General features: G+C 43.0%; 1 protein-coding gene across 5 annotated transcripts in view; it reads right to left on the minus strand.

Annotated features, from left to right (window-relative positions):
* CSGALNACT1 (chondroitin sulfate N-acetylgalactosaminyltransferase 1) overlaps positions 1–22,877 on the minus strand; it is a 359,085-nt gene that overhangs the window by 101,910 nt on the left and 234,298 nt on the right. For 4 of the 5 annotated variants that reach the window (XM_032288379.1, XM_032288378.1, XM_032288382.1 and 1 more), the window contains exon 3: positions 4,099–5,013. In XM_032288379.1, coding sequence (XP_032144270.1) covers positions 4,099–4,732 — 634 coding nt within the window. In that variant the 5' untranslated portion in view covers positions 4,733–5,013. Of the gene's footprint in view, positions 1–4,098; positions 5,014–16,678; positions 18,409–22,877 lie in introns of those variants that run through there. The other variant, XM_032288380.1, reaches the window with a different exon arrangement.

Raw genomic sequence — 22,877 nt, forward strand, 5'->3', positions numbered from 1 at the left:
TGTTCATGTGGAACATAGCTTAGTTTCATCTCATCTCAAAATCAAGCCTTCTGGCATCTGACCCACTCTTAGCACACCACTAACCCTGCAGAGACTGTAGGAGGGTGAGCTACACAGGCTGGTGACAGAACAACCCTTGGACATAGGAGACACAAAAGTCTCACATAGGAGTCACATTATCAGATGTTTGGGTTGTGAAATAAGAGTTTGGAAAGCTAAATTGTTTGATGGAATGATATCAAACTAATGTCCAAGGGATCTATTTAAAAACAGGAAATCAAAGCCAAAATATGTGCCACTTAGATCTCAGGATTAGTTTGTATATCCCATCCTGAAGGAGTAACTAAACCACAAACATAAAGAAGGGATTTTCTGTTTACTTGAGATAAACAGTGAGGCACAGGATTTGATCCCATCTCTGCTCTTACTTCTTTTCCCAGATGGTTGTAAAAAAATCAGTGCTATTACATAAGAATCCAACACAAAAATCAGTGCCAGTGGAGCATCTGGGGAAAGGGAAAAAAGGGACAAGTATCACTTCCTCTGTGTTTTAGAGATAATAATGAAATCAATACAGATAAATTAGACATCTGTGTGATATTTTCCCCCTGCAAGCTTCACAGAACTGTAGGAAGTGATCACAGCCAGACTAGACCTTGTAAGTACTGTATCCAATTCCTTCCTTTATAGGGGAGGATCCCAAACGGCCGGTTGGGGGGTGTGTTTGTCCTGCCTGGGTCATGAGGCAGACTGGATGGTCTGCCTCAACTATTCCTGAGAGATGGTTGCTTGGCAAAGCTATGGAGAAAAGCTTTGTATTTTGCAGACAAGAGAGACCGGAAGGCTGGGCTGGGTAGGTTCACAGAGGACATCTACATTACATCTCTTGCTGACAGATTAGGAAACTGTGTCTCAAGGAGCTAAGGGTCTTGGTAAAAATCACAGCTTCCCAAGCTTGCATCATCATGCCACTTCTCTCACCATTAGCTTTAAGTTTTATGTAACTATGATCATCTGCAAGCATGCCTTGGACTTTATTATTTTTTAAACACGAAGAATCCCCCTCTTTTCATACTACTCAGGGTTCAGAAAATTTGTTGCCTTCGTTTGAAATGTGGAGAAGTCCTGTTTCTAACCAGGCTTTCCCATGGACTTTTGATAAATTCCTTCAACTTTGGATTACTGAAACCCAAAACCCCAAATCACTCTTTCTAAGGTTAAGAACCCAAAGAAGTTATTTTAAAGATATATCTCACCCTTATAAGGTCCTATCACTTGCTGTAGTTCATTACAGAAGACAAATCTCAGAGCAGACCTTTCCATTCCCTTCTTTCTCCTTAACGAGGTGTAGATCAAAGAATCATGAACCAGGATTGAAAAGGTCCCGAAATGTAATTCAGTCTGATCACCTCTCTGAAGCTAGGATCATAATTTATAACCTCCTGGCCAAACGGTCACCCAGTTGATGACAGAATTCTTGTAGTGCCAGGAATTCCACTTTGTTCTGAAACATTACTATTCTCAAAGCTACTCCTTATATTTCACTTAATTCTATCACTCCTGCAGCTTCCTCTGACCTGTAGAATCTTTCATAAGGCTCTGCTTCCTGTGACTATAAAAGATTGCATAGGCCGGGCGCGGTGGCTCAAGCCTGTAATCCCAGCACTTTGGGAGGCCGAGGCGGGTGGATCACGAGGTCAAGAGATCGAGACCATCCTGGTCAACACAGTGAAACCCCATCTCTACTAAAACTACAAAAAATTAGCTGGGCATGGTGGCGCGTGTCTGTAGTCCCAGCTACTCAGGAGGCTGAGGCAGGAGAATTGCCTGAATCCAGGAGGCGGAGGTTGCGGTGAGGCGAGATCGCACCATTGCGCTCCAGCCTGGATAACAAGAATGAAACTCCGTCTCAAAAAAAAAAAAAAGATTGCCTCCACATGCTTGTGTTATTGATAACATTTTTTGAAATGAAATAAACTGCTTATAATAGTGAAATCTCTATCAATATATTTAAAGTGTTTGCTTTTATTTACTCATCAGACAAAAACAGTTGACTACACTTTCAACAAATATGGAAGATATATGTGGATTGACCTGCCTGAAAAAAGCAATGTGCTGCTCATGAAAGCAGCACTGAGCAGCTCTGATGAGAGCATCTCTAAAAGAAAGCCAGTCAAGCCTCACAGCAAATATACTCAGGGGCAAGAGGCTGGTGTCACTGCTGATTGAGAAAGATAGCCCTTATGTATTAAACTACTGGGCAGAGAAAAGCAGACAGATTTCAAATATGAAGGCAGATTGCACATCACAAGGTCACACATTCCAAACTGCAGACACTGATTTGTAATCAAGTTCTTTTGAAATTGCTCTGTATGTGGGCAGCTCTATGTGGCACACCCCAGGGAAAGTGACAACCAGGATTTTTTTTAGTGATATTTAATGATTTTCCCTGGGGGTCAGCTAGTAAAATAATACAGGTGGAAATGCTTTATAAACTGTAAAGTACTATAAAATGTGATGTTGCATCATCATCATTTTATATTGAACCCTTGTGTGCTTACCATGTGCTTATACTGGTTAGCTGCTGAACATTCTAGACATTTTTACTGTCTCATATAAAAGAGTTTTTTTTTTTTTTTTTTTTTTTTAAATTCACACCAAAGACTTGATCTTCTAAAAGGTTTCTTTACCTGACTCTAGGCATATAAAAACTGATGATACACTAAAACTGCAAACATTTATGGTTCATGTATAAAGTCTAAAAAAGCATAAAAGAAGAAACTGCCCAAAGAACACAGGCATAAATAGGAGCAGGAAGGTTTTTGATTTGATGAAAATGAGTCAGTTTTGCCTGTAGGCCCATGAGACAATGGTTGTATAACCAAAGTAGGGAGTGGGGTCAGGTTGACACAGCTGTATTTCCGGGCAAGATGAATTACACTCTGTTCAGAAAAGGGGAAAGAACTAGATGCCTTTGAAGGTACTTCTTTTCCCAAATTATTAGTTGATTTTTGAATCAGTAACAATAGGTAAGTTAAGAAGATATTAACAAGCCTTCCAAGAAACTGAACAAGGCTGCTGTCTTCTAAAATTAGACACAAACACAAATTAATCCTAAGATGTTCTCTCTCTCTTTTTTTGAGACGGAGTCTCGCTCTGCTGCCCAGGTTGGAATGCAGTGGTGTGGTCTCGACTCACAACCTCTGCTTCCCAAGTTCAAGCTATTCTCCTGCCCAGCCTCCTGAGTAGCTGGGACTACAGGCACGCACCACCATGCCAGGCTAATTTTTGTATTTTTAGTAGAGACAGGGTTTCACTATGTTGGCCAGGTGGGTCTCGAACTCATGACCTTGTGGTCCGCCTGCGTTGGCCTCCCAAAGTGCTGGGATTATAGGCGTGAGCCACTGCACTTGGCCCCAATCCTAGGCTTTTCTATGTCCATGAAAAAAAGAGAGATGAGCCATTCATCTCACTAGTTTCCATGTGCTCTGACAGTCTATGCTAAATAATGTACAGATTAAGGACACAGACTCTGGAGTTAAGAGTGCCTGAGTTCAAATCCTGGCTCTGTCACTTATTAGCTGAATAAATTTAGGTATTTACTTCATTAAACTATACCTGCATTTCCTCATTTACTAATGGGATCATTACAAGAAAAAATAATTCGTAAATGTGGCTGGTACACGTAAGTGCAATAATATGTACCTGCTCTTATTCTTTTCATGGGCTTGCTAACCAAGCCCAGTTACTAGAAGTGCCTGTGAGAAGGGCTAAATAAAAATGCCCTGTCATATTTTATTTGGGTTTCAAAGTTTTATGTTTATATATTTTTAAAATGAAAGCAAGAAGTTCCACCTTTTTCTGCCAAGGAACAATGAAACTGTCCACTCAATGACTGTGGTTTCCATGAGAAAGTAATTGGAAACAGATGTTTCTGAAAAATAAAAAACCATGCCATATCTTTGGGGTCACACACATAAAACTTTCTACCAGCCATCCCAGAGCCAGCTGCCAGCCTCTTGCAGCTGGAACCTGCGTGGGTACCAGGACCCCCAAATTCCTTTTCTTCTCCTTCCCCACAATTCACAAAATGCTAACCTTCTATGAAATCGGAGGCTGTGTAAGGACGGTGATTGGGGCTGTTCTCTGCAGGATTGTTCAGGGTCTCCAAGGCCGATTCAATGGCTTCCACCAACTCATCCCGCTTGTCCTTCCTCACGGGCTTCTCCTCAGGGTGGCGGGTAAGGCCAGTCTCCAGCTGGTACACTTTCTGCAGAGTGAAGCTATCAAAAGGCACTGCTGCATACTCCGTGGCCAGCTTCACACCGGTATGCACCTCTGCCTTGTCCACCTGCGAGTGCAGGAAGGCCAGGAGGTCAGCCTGGGTTTTCTCTGGAGGGCTCCTGTCTAGTCCCAGGCCAGCAGCATCGCTGGCTTGGTACTGCCCATTCCTGAGCTGCTCACTCCTCTCCTGCAGCTCCTCCTTGAGCTGTGCGATCTGCCGCTTCAGGCTGCTCACGTAGTTGCGGTGCTGCTCCTCCCACTCCTGCAGGACGGCCTGGTACCCCTCCTTCCCCGTGGGGCTGTTGGCCCTGGGCAGTGCCAGCTGCTCCTCGTCACCTTTTGGGGTGCAGGCCAGCATGTACAGGACGGAGATGGCGCAGCAGAGGAGCACCAGCAAAACCACCACCCGGGAAATCCACGCAAGCAGCCCCCGACGAACCATCATCATTCAGGAATCAGCCTGTGGCATCCCTGAAAGTTGGGGCCCCCACGGAAGGGCTTCCTGGGCTAGACCACAGGAAGCATGCGTTTGGGGCCCCTGGAGCTGCTTGCATCCATTTCCTTCTAGAATGAGTTCTGCCACTTGGAGTTAACCACCACACAGAGCAGCTTCTCTACTTTTAAAGGATGATCTTGCAGGCAGAAGCAATGACTTAAGTGAAATCTCCAGGTTTTCACCTTCATTCCCATCGTAGCCTTCATGATGTGCAGCCAACAGCAAGAGGGGACCTGAAAAGAAACACAAATGATAGCAGCACTTAATCAAGACAACAACTCCCTCATGCTCCCTACAGCAATCAATATCCAATAGATCTCCTGTGAGAGTTATGGAAAATGCTTTTGATAGATGATTAACTATTGTTAAATGTGTAAAAATCCAAACACATATGAACATCTACAGTATAATGCAAATAAGCAACAAAGGACACGGAAAAAAGATTGGAAGGAAAATGGCAAAATGTGAACAATAATTCTCTCCAGATAGAAGGATTAAGAGTAATTTTTCTGCTTCTATTTTTCTATATCTTATAATTTCTGCACAGTGGCACATGTTCTGAGAGTTAAAGGGAGAAAAGAAAAATGTTCATGACATTGAAGTTCCTGGCAGGGGACTACTTGGCCAGAGCCTGTGCTGTGTTTCTTTGGTCCCTCAAAGTCTAATGTGACCCTCAGTGTTGGGAGGTGGGGCCTGATGGGAGGTGTCTGGATAATGGGGGTGGATCCCTCAGGCATGGCTTGGTGCCTTTCTTGCTAGAGTGATTTGGCACTCTTGGCTCCCATGACAACTCTGTTGAAAAGAGCCTGGTGCTTTCTCTCTCTCTTCCCACTCCCTCCTGCTCTCACCGTGTAATGCCCATTGCCCTTCACCTTCCACAATGAGTGGAAGCAACCCAAGGGTCTCATCAAAAGCAGACGCTGATGCCATGCTTTCTATACAGCCTGCAGAACTGTGAGCCAGATAAACCTCTTTTCTAAGTCATGCAGCTTCAGGTGCTCCTTTAGGGCATCATGAATGAACTAAGCCTGCCAAGCTGGGGTGGATGCAGCCAGGTGAGCCCACAGGGGTTCACCTGTCTGCACTCACTCAGAGCAGGCCTGAAAGTGCATCAACATGGTTCCTAAGCTTTCTGATGACGAAATGGGGATGCACCCAGAGGTTCAAATACACAAATAATAAATGTGGACAGTAACACATCCAGAAGGGATCAGGGGACAGTGGTTCCAGCCAACTCTTCAATTCTGCTTGCAGACAGGAGACGGTAAGTTTATTATAGAAGGGATGAGGTTGGGAGAAGAACAGAGACCAGAACCAGAAATATTGTCCTGTTGGGACCCAAATCTCAGATATATCTCTGCTCCAGTATCTGTGGGGAATTCTGTGTCCTGATTGTTCATCAGAAATACTCAGACAGGTCCTAGGGCCTTTCACATGCTCCGCTCCTCAACTCTCAATCTTGACAAATGAGAAGCCAATCTGACTGCCTTCTCCATCTCCCCCAGGGGGGGCACCCTTCCTCCTCCTCCACCCATCGTGGACATTTCCACAGCACACTCCTCTTTAGATGTTCTCCTTCCTTAATCCCTTCTCCTTGTCTTCCCCTACCCATCTTAGACAGAAAAAAACAAGTAAAAGAATTATTAATGGAAAATAGACCAAATCGAATTTCTTTTCTAGGGACATTCTAATGAACCTTTCTAGATGCATCTTTAACACTTCACTCAGAAACAAGCTCCCTGAGGGTACCATACCTTTGCCATTTTATAAAAACTTGACATTTTAAGTAATCCTCATAACTAAATTATTCTTTATATAGTCTTCACCTGACTCAGAAAGCTAGATTCTGGGCCAATAATCATCTGATTTATTATAGTAGTCTATGCCATTTAGTGATGAGAAGAAGAGCCCAGCCCAGCCAATTTGCAAGTTCAGGACCTTTGGGAGAGACGAGAGAGATGTTCTTCTCAAAGACAGCATGTTAACAACCTCCTTGACTTTGCTTAAATATTCACTTGCTATACAATATGTCTGTACACAACAGTTCCTCTTCTATTACCCAGGAGATGTGCCTCTTAGTGATATTGCTATGCTATCAAAATAGTTTATTTCTCAACTGTTCTTAAACCTTCAACACTTAACATTCTAATATTTCCCTAAGCCCAAGGATTCTCTCTACTGTAATTTAGAACAACACACAGTTATTAGTGCTAAGTTTAAAGTACATGTTTAGTCCTGGAACCATTTTCCATCTGATGAAAATCTTGGGATTTGTATAATTACTATAATTCTGTGACTGAAAACAGCTCGGCTTTGGTGTTCAGGCACCTTGCTGTTTTTAATGAAATCTCTCAGATAAACTCATTATATCCAAGTATTAAATTACCAGTGAAGGCATGTTATCATTCTATTCAGCCACTTTTAAAGACTCCTACTTTAAATAGATTGTCATTAAAGACAAAACAAGCAAATCAAAAAACAAAAATGAAATATTCAGGACATTTTGTTGTGTTGTGGAAACTTAAAATTGTATTTGCATAAAGAATGAAAATTATGTTGGGTAGCTGAACACTGTTTAAAAATTAAATAATCTGATTTAAAAATTTAAAACTATTCAGTATGATATTGGCTGTGGGTTTGTCATAAATAGCTTCATTATTTTGAGATATGTTCCATCAATACCTAGTTTATTAAGAGTTTTCAGCATAAAGGGCTGTTGAACTTTGTCAAAGGCCTCCTCTGCCTCTGTTGAGATAATCATGTGGTTTTTGTCTCTGGTTCTGTTTATGTGATGGATTACATTTATAGATTTGTGTATGTTGAACCAGGGTTACATCCCTGGGATGAAGCCTACTTGATCGTGATGGATAAGCTTTTTGATGTGCTGTTGCATTCAGTTTGCCAGTATTTTATTGAAGATTTTTGCATAAATGTTCATCATGGATACTGGCCTGAATTTTTCTTTTTTAGTTGTATCTCTACCAGATTTTGGTATCAGGATAATGTTGGTCTCATCAAATAAGTTAGGGAGGATTCCTTCTTTTTATATTGTTTGGAATAATTTCAGAAGAAATGGTACCAGCTTCTCTTTGTATGTCTGGTAGAATTTGGCTGTGAACCCATATAAACCTGGACTTTTTTGGGTTGGTAGGCCATTAATTGCTGCCTCCACTTCAGACCTTGTTATTGGTCTATTCAGGGATTCAACTTCTTCCTGATTTAGTCCTGGAAGGGTTTAGTCCAGGAATTTATCCATTTCTTCTAAATTTACTTGTTTATGTGCATAGAGTTGTTTGTACTAATCTCTGATAGTAGTTTGTATTTCTGTGGAATCAGTGGTGATATCCCGTTTATCATTTTTTATTGCATTTATTTGATTCTTCTATTTTCTTTTTTATTAGTCTGGCTAGTGGTCTATTTTGTTCATCTTTTCAAAAAACCGCTCCTGGATTTATTAATTTTTGAAGGGTTTTTTTATGTGTCTCTATCTCCCAAGGGTGCCCTCTCTCACCATTCCTATTCAACATAGTATTGGAAGTTCTAGCCAGAGCAATCAGGCAAGAAAAAGAAATAAAGGGTATTCAATTAGGAAAAGAGGAAATTGGATCGACTCTATTTTCAGATGACATGATTCTATATTTAGAAGACCCTGTTGTCTCAGCCCACAATCTTCTTAATATGATAAGCAACTTCAGCAAAGTCTCAGGATACAAAATCAGTGTGCAAAAATCACAAGCATTCCTATACACCAATAACAGACAAACAGAGAGCCAAATCAAAAGTGAACTCCCAATCACAACTGCTAAAAAGAGAATAAAATACCTAGGAATACAACTAACAAAGGATGTGAGGACCTCTTCAAGGAGAACTACAAACAACTGATCAAGGGAAAAAAAGAGAGGACACAGATGGAAAAACATTCCATGCTCATGGTTAGGAATAATCAATATTGTGAAAATGGCCATACCGTCAAAAGTGATTTATAGATTCAATACTATCCCCATCAAACTACCATTGACCTTCTTCACAGAACTGGAAAAAAACTACCTTAAACTTCATACAGAACCAAAAAAGAGCCCCCATATGCAATACAATCCTAAGCAAAAACAACAAAGCTGGAGTCATCATGCTACCTGACTTCAAACTATACTACAAGGCTACAGTAATCAAAACAGCATGGTACTGGTACCAAAACAGAGATATAGACCAAAGGAACACAATAGGGGCCTCAGAAGTAATGTCACACATCTGCAACCATCTGATCTTTGACAAACCTCATAAAAACAAGCAATGGGGAAAGGATTCCTGTTTAATAAATGGTGTTGGGAAAACTGGCTAGCCATGTGCAGAAAGCTGAAACTGGACCCCTTCCTTACATCTTATACAAAAATTAACTCCAAATGGATTAAAGATTTACATAAAAGACCTAACACCATAAAAACCCTAGAAGAAAACCTAGGTAATACCAGGTCATAGGCATAGGCAAGGACTTCATGACTAAAACACCAAAAGCAATGGTGACAAAAGCCAAAATAGACAAACAGGATCTAATTAAACTTAAGAGCTTCTGTACAGCAAAAGCAATAATCATTAGAGTGAATGGGCAGTCAAAAGAATGGGAAAAAATTTTTGCAAGCTACCCATCTGACAAATGGCTAATATCAAGAATCTACAAAGAACTAAAACCAATATACAAGAAAAAAAATAAACAACCTCAATAAAAGGGGGCAAAAGGTATGAACAGACACTTTTCAAAAGATATTTATGTAGCCAATAAACATATGAAAATAATGCTCATCATCACTGGTCACTAGAGAAATGCAAATCAAAACCACATTGAGATGCAATATCATACCAGTTAGAATGGCAATCATTAAAAAATCTGGAGACAACAGATGTTGGAGAGGATGTGTAGAGATAACACTTTTATACTGTTGGTAGGAGTGTAAATTAGTTCAACCATTGTGGAAGACAGTGTGGCATTCCTCAAGGATCTAGAAATAGAAATACCATTTGACCCAGCAATCCCATTACTGAGTATATACCCAAAGGATTAAAAATCTATTTATTATAAAGACACATGCACACACATGTTCACTGAGGCACTGTTTACAATAGCAAAGACTTGGACCAAACCCAAATGCCCATCAAAGATAGACTGAATAAAGAAAATGTGGCACATATACACCATGGAATACTATGCAGCCATAAAAAAGAATGAATTCATGTCCTTTGCAGGGACGTGGGTGAAGCTGGAAACCATCATTCTCAGCACACTGACACAAGAACAAAAACCAAACACTGAATGTTCCCACTCATAACTGGGTGTTGAACAATGAGAACACGTGGACACAGGGAGGGGAACATCACCCACTAGAGTCTGTTGGGGGGTGGGGTGAGGGGAGGGATAGCAAGGTGTAGGGAGATTGGGGAGGGATAATATTAGGAGAAATACCTAATGTAGGTGATGGGGGAATGGAGGCAACAAACCAGCATGGCGTGTGTATACCTATGTAACAATCCTGCAAGATCTGCACGTGTACCCCAGAACTTAAAAAAATTAAAACTAGAATATCCTCTTGTTCTGTTCTATAATTTTCTTGAAGACCTAGTTTGGCTTACTGAAATTCACTACTATAAATTTCAATGTTATTTGGTATTCCACACTTTGGAAAAAAGGAGCAAAATTGGAAAAGATATTTTTTTCAAGAATGAGCATTTTTTAAAAAAATAACAAAAATTCATATGAATTGCTGCCCCAGAGGCCATGATGAATTTTTCCTTTGAAATGTCAGAAGCAGCTAACACATGTCAGAAACAAAACTGCATTCTTTAACAGACAAAATATTTGTCAACCATTCCAGCAGTCTCATCTGCAATCAAAAGCCTGACAACTTGTTATACTGAGGCTGGGAGTATCTGTTTCCTGAAGTTAGGAGAGGCTTTTTATCCTTTGGAGTCTTACTTCTGTTAAGACTTCAGGTTTTTCCTTTGGTTGCACAAAACAACATCCTTAAAAAGTGGGTGTTGGCCAGGTGGGGTGGCTCACATCTGTAATCCCAGCACTTTGGGAGGCCAAAGACGGGTGGATCACTTGAGGTCATGAGTTTAAGATCAGTCTGGCCAACACGGTAAAAGCCCGCCTCTACTAAAAACACAAAAATTAGCCAGGTATGTGGTGCACACCTATAATCCTAGCTACTGGGGAGGCTGAGGCACGACAATCACTTGAACCTGAAAGGAGGAGGTTGCAGTGAGCCAAGATCACACCACTGCACTCTAGCCTGGTCAATGAAGTCAGACTGTGTCTCAAAAAAAAAAAAAAAAAAAAAAAAAAAAAAAGTGGATGTCACTTTACCACCTCTGCCCCTTTCAGGAAAGAACACCTTGATGAGACATACCCGGACCAATGTATACCTAAGCCACAAAAGCTCTGTGCAATCTCCTTCTCTTAGCAGCACTGGGAGAATTAGAGAGTTAACATTTATGTCTTCACAGACTTGCAGATGGAAAGCACTGTGTAATTACCGAGCACTACTAGAAGTTAGAGATGACAGTGAAAATACAGCTTTATGTGATCACGGCAGCACTGAGTTACTATTTTAAGAACTTAGGCATCCAGATTTTTAGATTAGCTCAACCTCTTGGGGTAGTTGTAGAACACAGCGAGTAGGGAAGGAGCAAGAAGTCCCTGTCAACAACAAACTGTAAGACCCTTGGAAGAAGGGAGATGCGTAGTCCTAGGTTTTTAATTGTAGAAAATCCCTGTGCTCATCGGGTTTCTTGACACTGACATTTTTAAATGCTCATCCTTCCTAATTGCTTTACCTAATACTTTCCTAACCCTGGTCAAACCCCCCCGTGATGGATCTGTGATGAATGCCTGAAACTGTGGATTTAGTGATTAGAATGAAGGAGATATCCAAGTGCAGAGCCTTTCCTGCCATTCTTACCATCTCTGGGCAACAAAACAGGGAGAAGGCGTTCTCATGGTCTTCTGTGAGGGCTAAACACCATTGCGGAGCAATGTTTTCTAGGGCTCACTCCGATCTGAAACCAGGAAACAACCTGGGCTTTTCCACATCTCCAAATAACATAGTAACGACTCAACAACAGATGAGAGTCACAGTCAATTCTATCTAGGATTTTGTCTTTATTCATCCATATAACAAACAGGCACGAGCACCTAGTATGTTCAACGCACTGTATAAAAATTTACAAGACATGAAAAGGTAAACCAAGAACACATCCCAGCCTCAGCAAACTTACTACCTTGAGGAAGAACTAACATCCTTTCAAATAATGGTAATTTGAGCTCCAAACAGACAAATACCATTAAAATAGATATAAAGTGTTAATGCCATGTTCCCACCGAGCAAATGTACGGGTGAGGAGTAGGAGATGGGAGGATTTGAAAAGTACAAATATAATACATTTTAAAACGACAGAAAGATTAAGACAAATTTTATTAGTACTCAATATTTGTCAAGATAAGATATGCAAGTAGTTGCAGATACTGTTTGCCATTTCATCTCAGAAGGTAAAACTAAGGCAGGTCAGGTTTTGTTCGGAGCCTAAGACTTAACCCAAACGTGGCCAGAGTACATACTGGGATTTCTGTGACTAGGACAGAAGTTGCTCTTAGTTTCGGTGTAAGCATTTCATTCTGCAGATTTCAGTGAACATGTTGGTTCCAAGAGCTGTGTACTCTGCCAAGATATGCCTACTAACATGCACAAGAAGCTCATAAACCAAGAAAGACTCAAGGACGAGCTCTGCTGATGAAACGCCGTCAGGATCAGCAGCAGGCAGAAAGGATGGTGGCTTCATGGCGAGGCCAGGTCAGGCAGCACTACACGCTACAATGACAGGCCTTGTAAGTGATAAAGGAAACTATTCAAGGAACAGCAATAAATCCTGCAAGACATCTCCACCCCATGTGCAGACACAGCCAAAAGGGTTGATGGTGAAAAAAATCAAGCAGTGTCTATGGGGTCAGGAAGTGGTAGACCAAAGCCCTGATGCTGCAGTGTGAGTCTGTTCCACTTGGGCACATACAATCAGCTCTTTGACAACAAGGGCACAAACTAACTTTCAGTCACTGGATTAGCTGTACCAACAGAACATAAAATGAAGTCCTATCTCTCAGATAAACATGCCATGCTGGATGTGTGTGGAAAGGACTCTTATTCAGTTCTCAAATGCTCTAAAAAATGGATATAAACTCAGCACTGTAAACTTTATTTGAACATATGGCTTCATTTATAATTCCCTCTACCTGAGCTGAATTCCTGTATACAAGGTGTGGTAGCCCGGTTCCAAGATGGCCCTCAATGGTCCCTGGCTCCTGTTATTCATACCACTGTGTGCTTGCTGCCACACTGTACTGGGGGCTTGATGTGTGTGAGTGTATTAGTCTGTTCTCACACTGCTATACAGAACTACCTGAGACTGGGTAATTTATGAAGAAAAGAGGTTTAATTGACTCACAGTTCCAGAGGCTGTACAGGAGGCATGGCTGGCGAGACCTCAGGAAACTTACAATCATGGCACAAGGGAAAGCAAGCATATCTTCACATGGTGGCAGAAGAGAGTGAAGGGGGAGGTGCTTCACACTTTTAAACAACCAGATCTTGTGAGAACTCACTCAGTATCATGAGAGCAGCAAGTGGGAAATCTGCCCCCATGATCCAGTCATCTCTCACCAGGTCCCTCCTCCGATACTGGGGCTTACAATTCAAAATGAGATTTGGGTGAGGACACAGAGCCAGACTGTATCAGTGACCAACAAATATGGCAGAAGAAGTGGTATGGCACTTGTCAGATTAAGTTGTAAAAGGCTGCAGCTTCTGTCTTGGGTGGCCTCTTTCTGAAGCAAGCTGCTGTGTTGTGGGCAGCCCTGTGGAGGGACCCATGGATGAGGAACTGAAGCCTTCAGCTGATGGACAGCCAGCAAGGAACTGAGGCAGGCCTACCAGCAGTCCCCCGAGAAAGCTTCAAAGTGGATTCTGCAGCCACAGTTAAGGCCTGAGATGACTGAAATCAGACAGCTTGATGGCAACCCTGAGCCAAAACTATCCAGCTTAGCTTAGCACTTCACCCTTCACGCTCTCCTTTCTGCTGCCATGTGAAGATATGCTGGAATCCAAGAATTCTGGATTCCTAAGACCTTGTCAGATAATAAATGTTTGTTACTTTAGGCTAAGTTTTGGGATAATTTGTTACATTCCAATAGATGGTAACTAATTCAGAGGGTCACAGACTCCAGATTTACATAAAAATGCTATTTTTCAACCATACACTATTTTTCATTCTATAAAATGTTTTAATATGCCTTATCTCCTATGATACAATAATTCTGTGACATCAGAAACACATTAGTATAATCACCTCTCAATTTGGGAAAATGAGCCTCAGAGAAGTAATATGATCTGTCTAAAACCACTCAACCTGCAAGCTATAGAACTAGGACTCAAATCCATCTTTGACTTGAAGCCCAATATGCTTTATGCCAAAGCCCTCCAAGATTTTATTCTTGAACAATGGTCATTCATCCAAAAATGGTTTTTGTTTTGTTTTTTTGATTAATGTCAAGGACTTTAGGAAATCTGTCAAGTTAAAATGTAATTATGTTTTAGAGAAACCCTGTTCCCAAACACCAGAGTCAACCATGGAGTGTTGCTTAGAAGTAGCTGACTATTACAGCACAGGGTCCAAGTTAACTGAGAACTGGTGAAGCAAAGAAAGTGTACGTCCCTTCCAGTCACTGTCTTTGCAGCACAACCAATGGCAGCCCAACCCATCAAGCTGCTTAAGCCAGAAGCATGAAAATCATCCCTAACCCTTCCTTCTCCATCATCTGCCATGGACCTATCACCAAGTCAACATGCTTCCTCTTCCAAATCATATCTCAAATCGGTTCTCACGTCTCTGCCTCTACCATCACCCTACTCAAGGCGCCATTGCCTCCTGCCCAGACAATGAATGTGCTAGACACTGAATATTAGAGGTGGGGAGAGGCAACCAGGACACAGGAGGAGGCCAACAATGTGGGACAAAGGTGACAGCGAAAGTCTTAACACCAAAGGAAAATATCACAAAATGTAATGCAAGACACACGAAGCCACTAAGAGGGCTGAAAAACCCTAAAGCTCCCAGCTCCTATGTCCAGAACATTCTGTTCAGACTTCTCTCTCTACACACACACACACACACACACACACACACACACACACACACACAATTAGTTTAGGGCTGAGGCACAGTTATGCCATTGCTTAATGACAGAAAAATGTTCTGAGAGATGCTTCATCAGGGAATTCTGCTGTGTAAACATCATGGAGGGTACTTTCACGAATCTAGACGGTAGACCTACCACACGCCTGGGCGATACAGTATAGCCTGTTGCTCCTAGACTACAAACCTGTACAGCATGTGGTTGTAATGTATTCTGCAGTCAACTGTAACAGTATGGTATTCGTGTATCTAAACATATCTAGACAAAGAAAAGGTACAGTAAAAATACAGTATTGTAATTATAGAAGCACCCACATATAATCGGTCCATTGACAAAATGTTATGTATTACACGACTATACTTTCAAAGAAGCCAAAATGACCTGAAAATAAGCATAATAGCTCATAATCTCCCTAAACCACATCAACCCAGAAGTTTCAGACCAGGTTTCTCAGGTGTCATGGCTCTTTCTGGAAGGCAGGTTTCTTTTTTCCATCGAGTCTTTCATTAGAACCTATATATGGGCCAAGTGCTTTATCTTCAAGTACATTCCTGATGGCAACTAACCCAGTTCAGGCAACAAATAAAGCAGATCAGTATTACTGTGTATATGCTAAGATGTGCTTGAGCCAAATCCCAGTGAGAAGACAGGGGTCCCACTGGGGAGTCAACAACCGAATGCCAAGCGCTTGGAGTTGGCTGTGGAAAGGTCTGAAGCCTTCTTTCCTGACCCCCTCCAGCCCTGACACCCAGCTGCTTAGTAAGAGCACTGGCTCAGGTTTCACACACAGAGCAATCTGCGATGGCAGCTGCCTCAGTGACCCCTGGAGTTTGGCTGCTTTTCCTTCTCTTTCCTCAACACTCAAGATCAGCTGTCTCCAAACTTTAATTAAACATATATAGCACATTCCAGGCAGTCAGTGACTTTTGAACAAAGATGAAATATGTAAATTTATTTATTTAAAAATTAAATACAGGCTGGGCACAGTGGCTCATGCCTGTAATCTCAGCGCTTTGGGAGGGTGAGGCAGACAGATCCCATGAGATTGGGAGTTTGAGACCACCCTGGCCAACATAGTAAAACGTCATCTCTACTAAAAAAATACAACAAAGAATTAACTGGATAGCTCAGCTACTTGGGAGACTGAGGAAGGAGAATCACTTGAACTTCAGAGGTAGAGGTTGCAGTGAGCTGAGGTCACTCCACTGCACTCCAGCCTGGGTGACTGAGCGAGACTTCAACTCCAAAAGAAAATAAAAATAAAATATTACATACAAGCTTTACAATATAGTAGTATTATGTATTTATAAAATAATACCCCTAAAATAATGAAGCATAAAATATTTTTAAATAATATTTTCTCACCCTTATGGGCCATCCTGGGCCCCCTCCTCAACCCAAAGACATAGCTCCAGGTTCCATGCAGCTGATCTGACTGCATTACAGGGCTCTTGGGACAGGGCTCTTGCCACAACTGATTCCAGGACCCCACTGCCAGTAGCATGCCTTGATCCCCCATTCCTTCAGGAACCCAGCCTCAGAGTGCCTCTCTTGCCTCTGGACCCCACTGTCTCCATCTCAGGGTACCCAGCACCCTCTGTCAGGCCATGTGATCAAACTGCCAGGATTCCACCCAGAATCTACTTCCCTTCCTTCCTCACCTGGAAGACTTAGGCTCAGCCTTCAAGATGCTCCTTGAGTCTTCACTATGAGGTCCCCCTATCTCCAGGCTCAGAGGGTGTGTTCTCTAGATACCAGCAATGACCCAGCCCAGACAAACAGGCTGGTGGATGACTTTAGTCAGGAATTCCCTAGTTGGGAGGGACCCTCCATCCCCTCAACTCCTCATTGGTCTTTTAAAAGAATTCTGATTCCATTGTCCCTGCCTTGAAGCAGAAAAAGGGAAACGTGGCAAAAAGAAACTGGCACCTGCTAATCAGAAAGTGAAAGCACACTGATCACAATCACACACCCCAAAACGCCAGGAAATAGACCCAAGGCTCTTCTGCTGTCCTCTTTTGGTTTTTGATTTTGATTTTTAACTTGCTTGCAAACCTTGGGGGAGAAGGCTTGACTGAGAGGAGCTTCTTGTCTATCCAGAGACCTTGGACTCCCATTCCTTGCAACTGCCACCCTTGCTTCAGGAAGACCTAAGGGAGGGAGTCAACATGGGTGGTGGCTGTGGGCCCCAGAGGGTGCAATAAGGGAAGGGCACTGGATAAGAAGATGTTACTGAAGCCAGGTGCACAGCATAAAGACTCTTTTCCAAAGCTGTAAGATGTCTCAAGCAAACATGTGGTGCTGAGTCAGCTGCCAAACCCTGCAGAAAGGGCTGCTTCCCTGAGTCCTTTGGGGCTCTCGGGGCCAGTTCTCACCCTAAACTGTGAACCCCATGAAACCAGCCTCCCAACACCCTCCCACTGTTCATAATTACAAGCACTTAGTGAACATTTACTGTGGGGCCAGCCATCCTATGAAGCACTTTACAAATATTATCTCATTTAATCCTCAAAACAATCCTATGAACTAAATCTTATTATCCCCACTAAAGAAACAGAAACTGAGGCTTAAAGCAATGAAGTCACTTGCCCCAGGTGCTCAGCTGGCAAGCAGCCCAGCCCAGCTTCAAACCCAGCTCTGATTCTTACCCACTAGGCTACACTGTTCAACCTGCTTCATAATCCTGAACTGCTTGCTGAGACCTGCTCCTCATTCTACACCCAGTGTGTCCATTTTTTCTTGTTTCTGAAGTTATAAATCTTATTTATGAGCTTGCCTGGCCCCTCAAATGTGGCATGAAGCACTGCTTCTCTAGTTGTTTTGTGCCCTCATGTAGCTGTGATTTGCATTTACACATCTCTCAATAGCTATGCAAACTCACACTATCCTGATAAATTATCCCCATCCTAGAATGCCCATTGTGAGCCTTGCTCTGTCCCTGCAATTGGGGCCAGGCAGAATATCTTTACAACATTCAAGTGTTTCTAAGCAATTCCACCAAGCCCTCCAGCCGCATGGCCTCCACAGTCCAGTCTCTGGGTGGGCTGGAGGAATGACACCCATTACCCCTTGGGCCTACATGGTATGAGCCCCCAGGAGGGATGAGATGCTGGAAGTGGCCACTTTCTAGGGAGCATGGTGAACACAGCAGCCCTGGCAGTCCCAGTGGCCCAGGTGCTGCCTTCACTCCTAGAGCTCCCATTTCCAGCTGGAATCTACAGCCATCCTCATTTCCTGTTTTCCATTCCCTGTTCTAGCCATACCCCACTGCCCACCTGGAGGGGTAGTTGTCTTTTAGTTGAGATGCCTCAAACCTGCTATGTGGGTATAAGACGCCAGGAGCTTATACCCACATATGGAGTTTCAGGCATCTCAACTAAAAAGCATTGTGGCTAGTGGAATTTTTAAGCCACTAAGAAATGTTCTTCTTTGAAAGAAAAAGAGGGCCAGGCGTGGTGGCTTACACCTGTAATCCCAGCACTTTGGGAGGCCAAGGCAGGCAGATCACCTAAGATTGGGAGTTCAAGGCCAGCCTGACCCACATAGAGAAACCCTGTCGTTACTAAAAATACAGAATTAGCTAGGCATGGTTGCACATACCTATAATCCCAGCTACTTGGAAGACTATGGCAGGAGAATTGCTTGAACACGGGAGGCAGAGGTTGCAGTGACCAGAGATTGCACAATTGCACTCCAGCCTAGGAAACAAGAGTGAAACTCCGTCCCCCACTCCAACACCCCCAACTCCCCCCCATCCCCTGCCAAAAAGAAAAGAAAAGAAGAAAAAGAGAACATCTCTAGGTGAGTTAAACTGATGGTGGCATCACTATGGAAGGGTCTTCTGCCAAACACTGTGTATTAGTCTGTTTTCATGCTGCTGATAAAGACATACCTGAGACTGGGTAATTTATAAAGAAAAAGAGGTTTAATAGACTCACAGTTCCACATGGCAGTTCTCACAATCATGGCAGAAGGTAAATGGCAAGTCTCACATGGTGGCAGACAAGAGAGAATGAGAGCCAGGTGAAAAGGATTTCCCTTACAAAACCTTCACATCTCCTGAGACTTATTCACTATCAGGAGAACAGTAAAGGGAAGCCACCCCCATGATTCAATTATCTCCCACCATGTCCCTCCCACAAGATGTGGGAATTATGGGAGCTACAATTTAAGATGAGATTTAGGTGGGGATACAGCCAAACCATATCACACTGGGTTCTCTCTTCTTTCCTCTAGAGTACTATAAAAGTAGATGCCCATGTAATGGCCTTAGGCCATGTGTCAATCTAACATCCTCCTGTGCTGTCAGAAGCCAGCTCTGGCATTGGGGGAGACTCCAAGACAGGGAAGTAAGCACCTGGGGAGATCAGGGTCTGAGGTCACCTCACACAGCTTCCAGAAAAATGCATGAGGTTAATTAACAAAGAGGTAACCTAATTTAAAAATCAGAAAGGCTCCCCAGCCAAGTACCTTCTGATACAGGAGTTAAGAAGAAATCACTTAGGCAGATAGTAACGATATGAGGGTCCTCAGTAAGGCTTTGTTTTTTAATGAAAAGCAGCTCCAAATCATTTTCTAACAAAGAGCAGCCTGTAAAATTGAGCTACAGACCTAGACAATGAAGCCGAGGACCTGCATGGGTGAACACCAGCAGGAACTAAGGACTAGACGTGTTAAAGATGGCGGTTCCATCTTCCCTTCTCTTTGTCAGCAACCAGTACCCTCAGGAGCAGACAAAATGGCGCTCATCCATGACTGCAAAACCCATTTGCATAATAAGATTAGGGTAGGGCGACCAGCCTTCTCTGCATACTAAGTAAACATCACTCCTGATCAAACCAATCGGGGAGCCCTATGTAAATCAGAGCCCACGTCCTCAAGTCAGAGTATAAAATCCTGTGCATTCTCTGTCAGTCAGTCCTTTCTCTGCTTCTATACACCTTTCTCTGTACAGAGAGCTGTTTCTCTTTCTCTTCTCTTCTATGAAACCTCTGCTCCTAAACTCCTCGTGTGTGTTTGCATCCTAAATTTTCCAGGCATGCCACGGCCAACCCTACAGGGTTATACCCCAGACAGTTTAGCTGCTTCACTTCTAGCTAAGCCATCAGCGCAGGCCCTTAGCAGACTGCAGGCAGAGGTGCTGAGCGTAGACAACAGCCGTAAGTCGGGGTCAGAGGTGTGAATCACCACACTCTGTGCTGGGAAGGCTATGGTCGCTCCAACAGCCAAATAGGCTCAATTTACTCACAACGCTGAAAGAAGAAAAACACAGCTCTCTCCTTCCTGATAAAATGATCCACGTACATTATGAGCAGATAGGAGAGGGAAAGTAAGGATGAGAAACAATGTTTTCCAAATGCCTTGACTAGGTACAAGCCAATGGTTTTAAAACATTCTTTAGACATAGATCTCCCAGAACAAAGCATTATGGAAAGCCCCATTCATTAATAGATATGGGTAAAAGTGTTCACTTGGAGTCCAAGGTAGTGACTCAGTCCTCTCTAGCAGTCCTGTGGGTAGGGATCTACCACATACTCCATCACCTGCTCTCTCAGTTAAACCTCAAAATAATTTTAGTGGTGAGTTGTTGACCCCCATTCTCTAAGACTAGGAAACCAGGATTCAGCAGGGCTGGGTGACCTGCCCACACAGCTAGCAGGCCCCCCATCCTGAAGCACCACCACAATGATCTGCTTCCATCAGCCTTACATTACAGAAAGTAGACAGAGCTTCTCAATATATACAGAATTAAACAACACCAGCACAGGGGAGGCGATGCCCACAGCAGGGCAAGAGAGAAAGAACCGGAAAGTTGAGAAAACACACAGCAGGGAACCCTGGGAATGGGACAAAACATTGTTTCTAAAGAGAACCACTGGTGCTGATATCTGTCTCATGAAGTGCAGCATCATGCCGTGATGTGAAGGTGAGGGTTGGAGGATGCGTGGAACCCTCTTGCTTCTCTCCATCTTAGGCTCCCCTGGGTGAGACAGACACTCTGCTTTGGTGCAAAGAGTGACAACCTAGTAATTAAAGCTCATCTTCTTGGGCACTTGTGGTCATCTAACAGGCTGTAGGCAACTGTATGCTCCCTTCTCCCGGGGTGGCATTCTGGCCTCTCCACCCACAATCCTTGGCACCAGCCAGCATGATGGAGAAGCCTGGTCTGCCCCAGGTATCATGGAAGAACGGAGTTTACGCAGTGGCCTCCCCATCCCACCCCAACCCCCAGCACAGTCCCAAGGAAGGACACCTGGAAACTGCCTACCGTGAAAGGTGCCGGCACCCACCGTGGTGAGTACTTGGATGTATTTTGCTGGCATGTTGGAGGTGAGAGGGGTTAAGAATGAAACTGTTACTTTTAGTTAAGACAAAATAAACAGCTTAACTCCTCTCAGCTCTCTTCTTCCTTCCCCACCTACAGGGAAGACATCAGCACACAAACGAGGGGCTTTCTTTTAGAAAGCGGTTACTATAGAACAGGACTACAGGATACATGTATTGTGCAGAATTATTTTAGAAACTCTGTGAAGCTACATCAACTGAGGCTTCTCTCTTTATACCATGTATCTGAATATAAAAGTGGAACCAAAAATGTAGGAAAAATAACTAACGGAAGCCCAGTAACACATAAATACAAGATGCACTGTTATTTTTGGTCAAAGTAAGACCTACAGATAATATGGCTGACAGTATTTTTAAGGCTCTGGCTGCAGCCTCCCCAGGCCTGTGGGTTCCTTTCCTGGAGTCCCTCACTCCTGGCACCTGCTGCCAATCCTATCTAGTAGTCAGCAATCCCTGCCAGCAGGCTGATTATCATGGTATTAGCTAAGAAACATTTCCAGATATCATGCCTGTAAAGAAATGTATGTGCAGTAGAAATTGTCCTGTTTCTACACACAAATACATGGCCAAGGACAGTTATTTAATCCAAACTTCACAGTTTAACACTGTGGAATATTCCACGAAGATGCTCTCTCTGCATCACTCTTAAAACATTCCATTCTCTTTCAGTAGACTTTCCACTCCTAACTGTGATCCCTTCCCATCTGCATCTTCCTCTTACTTTTCTGATACCTCCTATGAGGTAGGTCCCATTAATGTCATACCCATTTTGCAGACAAGGACATTGAGACGGAGGTTATTAACCTGTCCAAATGCCACAGCAGATCTGGGTCTCTAGCCCAGTGCTGTCTGTGCTTTTAATCACAGTCTCTTATGGCTTCTCTATAATCTGCAGAGGTGCTTTAGCAGATGTGTGTTCATGATGAGGGAAAGCACTGTGAGGAGATTAACCTGGAAATGCACAAGGCCTATTCAGTGCACCGTGCTGAAATGTAAGGGCCATGAGGGAGGTGTTGGGGAAAGACATCATAGCCAAGGGCGCTCATCTCATGGCAGAAAATTTAAATTGATAGGATGAAATTTCGTCCTACAGGCAATGGCTAACCAGCTGTCTCAGATTTTAAACAGCACACTTGCATGATCAGAATTAAATCTTGGCAAATAAACAGTGCTGAGATGAACTAGAGAAGAAAGACTGGAACCTGGGACACCAGATATGAGGCTATTACAGTTTTCTAAATACAGGCCAGGGAGGCCTTGAACCTAGGCCATAGCACTAAATTGATAGAGGAATAACACCAATCACGTGAGGGAAAAAAAAAAAAAAAAAAAAAGCTATCCATCAAGAATAGGGCCCAGGGGGCCATTATGGTGGCTCGTGCCTGTAATCCCAGCACTTTGGGAGGCTGAACTGGGTGGATCACTTAAGGTCAGGAGTTTCAGAGCAGCCTGGCCAACATGGTCAAATCCTGTCTCTACTAAAAACACAAAAATTAGCTGGGCGTGGTGGTGCTT

Source organism: Sapajus apella, unplaced genomic scaffold (genome assembly GCF_009761245.1).
Source record: "Sapajus apella isolate SASKATOON/1434 unplaced genomic scaffold, GSC_monkey_1.0 scaffold21, whole genome shotgun sequence".
Lineage (NCBI taxonomy): Eukaryota > Metazoa > Chordata > Mammalia > Primates > Cebidae > Sapajus > Sapajus apella.